General features: G+C 34.8%; 1 protein-coding gene across 1 annotated transcript in view; it reads left to right on the forward strand.

Annotated features, from left to right (window-relative positions):
- The window catches only part of LOC109837012 (uncharacterized GTP-binding protein YjiA-like), a 7,155-nt gene extending 5,679 nt beyond the window's left edge, over positions 1-1,476 (forward strand). The window contains exons 8-10 of the mRNA XM_020405090.1: positions 508-599; positions 800-904; positions 994-1,476. Of these exons, the coding sequence (XP_020260679.1) occupies positions 508-599; positions 800-904; positions 994-1,131 (335 nt within the window). The 3' untranslated portion in view covers positions 1,132-1,476. The remainder of the gene's footprint in view (positions 1-507; positions 600-799; positions 905-993) is intronic.

Below are 2,183 nucleotides of genomic sequence, written 5' to 3' on the forward strand. Positions count from 1 at the left end.
CTAATTTTTATTATAAAAAAATTTACTTTGCTGCTAGCCTAGTACTATTATTCTAACATAATGTAAGATTACTAAAATAATATCATTTGTATAGATTAGTAAGAAGATGAGCATTGAAAGATGAAGTTGGGAATTAAAGATTTGACATCCAAGCTATATCTGGTATGATTATGGAGTATGAGATGTATGATTTTGTTCAAATCTCTTGTATTTCAAAATCCCTTCCCACTAACACCTCAAGCACCAATGAAAGCTCCAAATTCTTTCATACTAACGCTAAACTATATGGAAATCATGAGGTTGAGGTTCCAGGGGTTGGTCAATTCTTCTCCATTATGGGGTTTGTGTGTGATTTGGTGTCTGAATGAATTCAACTAAAATGTTATGAGAAGGATCATTATGTATGTCTGAGAGTTTCAGTTTTCTTTTATACTTGCATTGATCTTTTATGCTTGATGTGACATGGTCTTGCTAATTCTTTTTGGGCTTTGGCTTCTTTACTTCCAGATCATCATGGGGAACATCATCATGATCATGTGCATGATGCCGCAGTTACAAGTGTTAGCATAGTTTCTGAAGGAACCGTTGATCTCGATGAGGTAACTTGGAAAATTATTAACCTTAATTCATCAAATCCATCTGTGTTTACGTGCCTGCACATGTGTGATAAAGAAAGGAATGGTTGATCTTTCCTTAGGATATGCTTTATTGGTCCATGGATCATAGATTTTAATTTCTTTTACTCAAATTCATCTCTCGTAGCTTCGGCTTTTACACTTCAACCTTTTCAACTGCCTAGGTTAATGATTGGCTTGAAACACTGGTGAACGATAAAGGGGAGGATTTGTACAGGATGAAAGGTGTGATATCTGTAAACGAATCTACTGGACGTTATGTTTTTCAGGTTATATATCCCTTCTCCACTCCCTAAACATCTAACATTACTTCTCTCTATGGAACCAAGTTTTAATTATGTTATTCTTTTCATTGAAGGGGGTGCATTCTATGTTGGAAGGCTGCCCTGCCAAACCTTGGGATCCTCAGGAGAAGAGAATGAACAAGCTTGTGTTTATTGGAAGGAACCTCGATGAAACTGCATTGAGAAAGGCTTTTAAGGGATGTTTAGTATGAATTCTCAAGGTGGCAAAGTTTGTATATGAGAGTCGAGAATGCAATTTAGCTCATTAAGGGGTTTCCACAATGCCAAAAGGTGGCAGAATACTGATGGCTTTCCTCTGGGAGTGTTTTCTGAATGGTCTAGGCGTGTAAGTTGAGATTGTCTTTGTAATATATTAGTTGAGGGTTCTAAAATGTCATGTATCAGGAGAACCACCAACTGCGGGACATAGTATGATAAAGTAGGAGATTTTAGTGATACTGTGAGAAACCAACTGTTTTGAGTACACATCCCAAATACAAAGGGATTGGACTATTGATACCTATAGTACTTGATATTCTGACTTTGGTGTTTTTGACTGGACGATAGCATACTTATTTAATCTTTGGTTCATTTGATATTCTGTAGTTGAATATGTGTGTATATATATAAAGAATATGGTAGCTAGTAATGGCAGATGAAACTATACTTTGCTTAAAATGTTGAAAGTAACAACTAGTTTTGCATTCAAAATTATTACTGTAAAATTTGCACCATTTGTAATTAAAGTGTGTTGTCTTATCAGATTTTGTCTATTTTGTTAATTACCCATAATCAGCTTTCAAATGTCAGTGCATTCTTAAATCCCATCTTGTAGATCATGATTTCAAAGTTTTAAGAGTTGAGATAATTTCATACCTTTCTAGACTGTGCTATTTTTCATGAGCAGTTTCTGAATGGTTCTTCAAAGAAATTTGAATTTGAGTTAGTTTGATATTATGTTAAAGTGCTTCCATTCAGTAACTTTGTGAACTTGTTGGTGGTAGAAGTTTATAATTTTATACCCAGTCATATGAGCATAATTGCTAGATTTCATTGGTAATAAAGAAATGTAACAAATATAATGCAACAAACCTAATAAAAATTGTATCTTCATTTCTTTTCCTTTCAACAAATAATACATGCGACTTTAGAGTCTTTGCCATATTTGCATCATTAGCAAACAAAATGACACATCAGTAAGTTTAGGCGTAAAGCTTTTTGGCTCGCGGTCCACCCGCGAGTCCCCAACTTGCAGTGAGGGGTA

The sequence above is a fragment of the Asparagus officinalis genome, chromosome 4 (assembly GCF_001876935.1).
Source record: "Asparagus officinalis chromosome 4, Aspof.V1, whole genome shotgun sequence".
NCBI classification, from domain to species: domain Eukaryota; kingdom Viridiplantae; phylum Streptophyta; class Magnoliopsida; order Asparagales; family Asparagaceae; genus Asparagus; species Asparagus officinalis.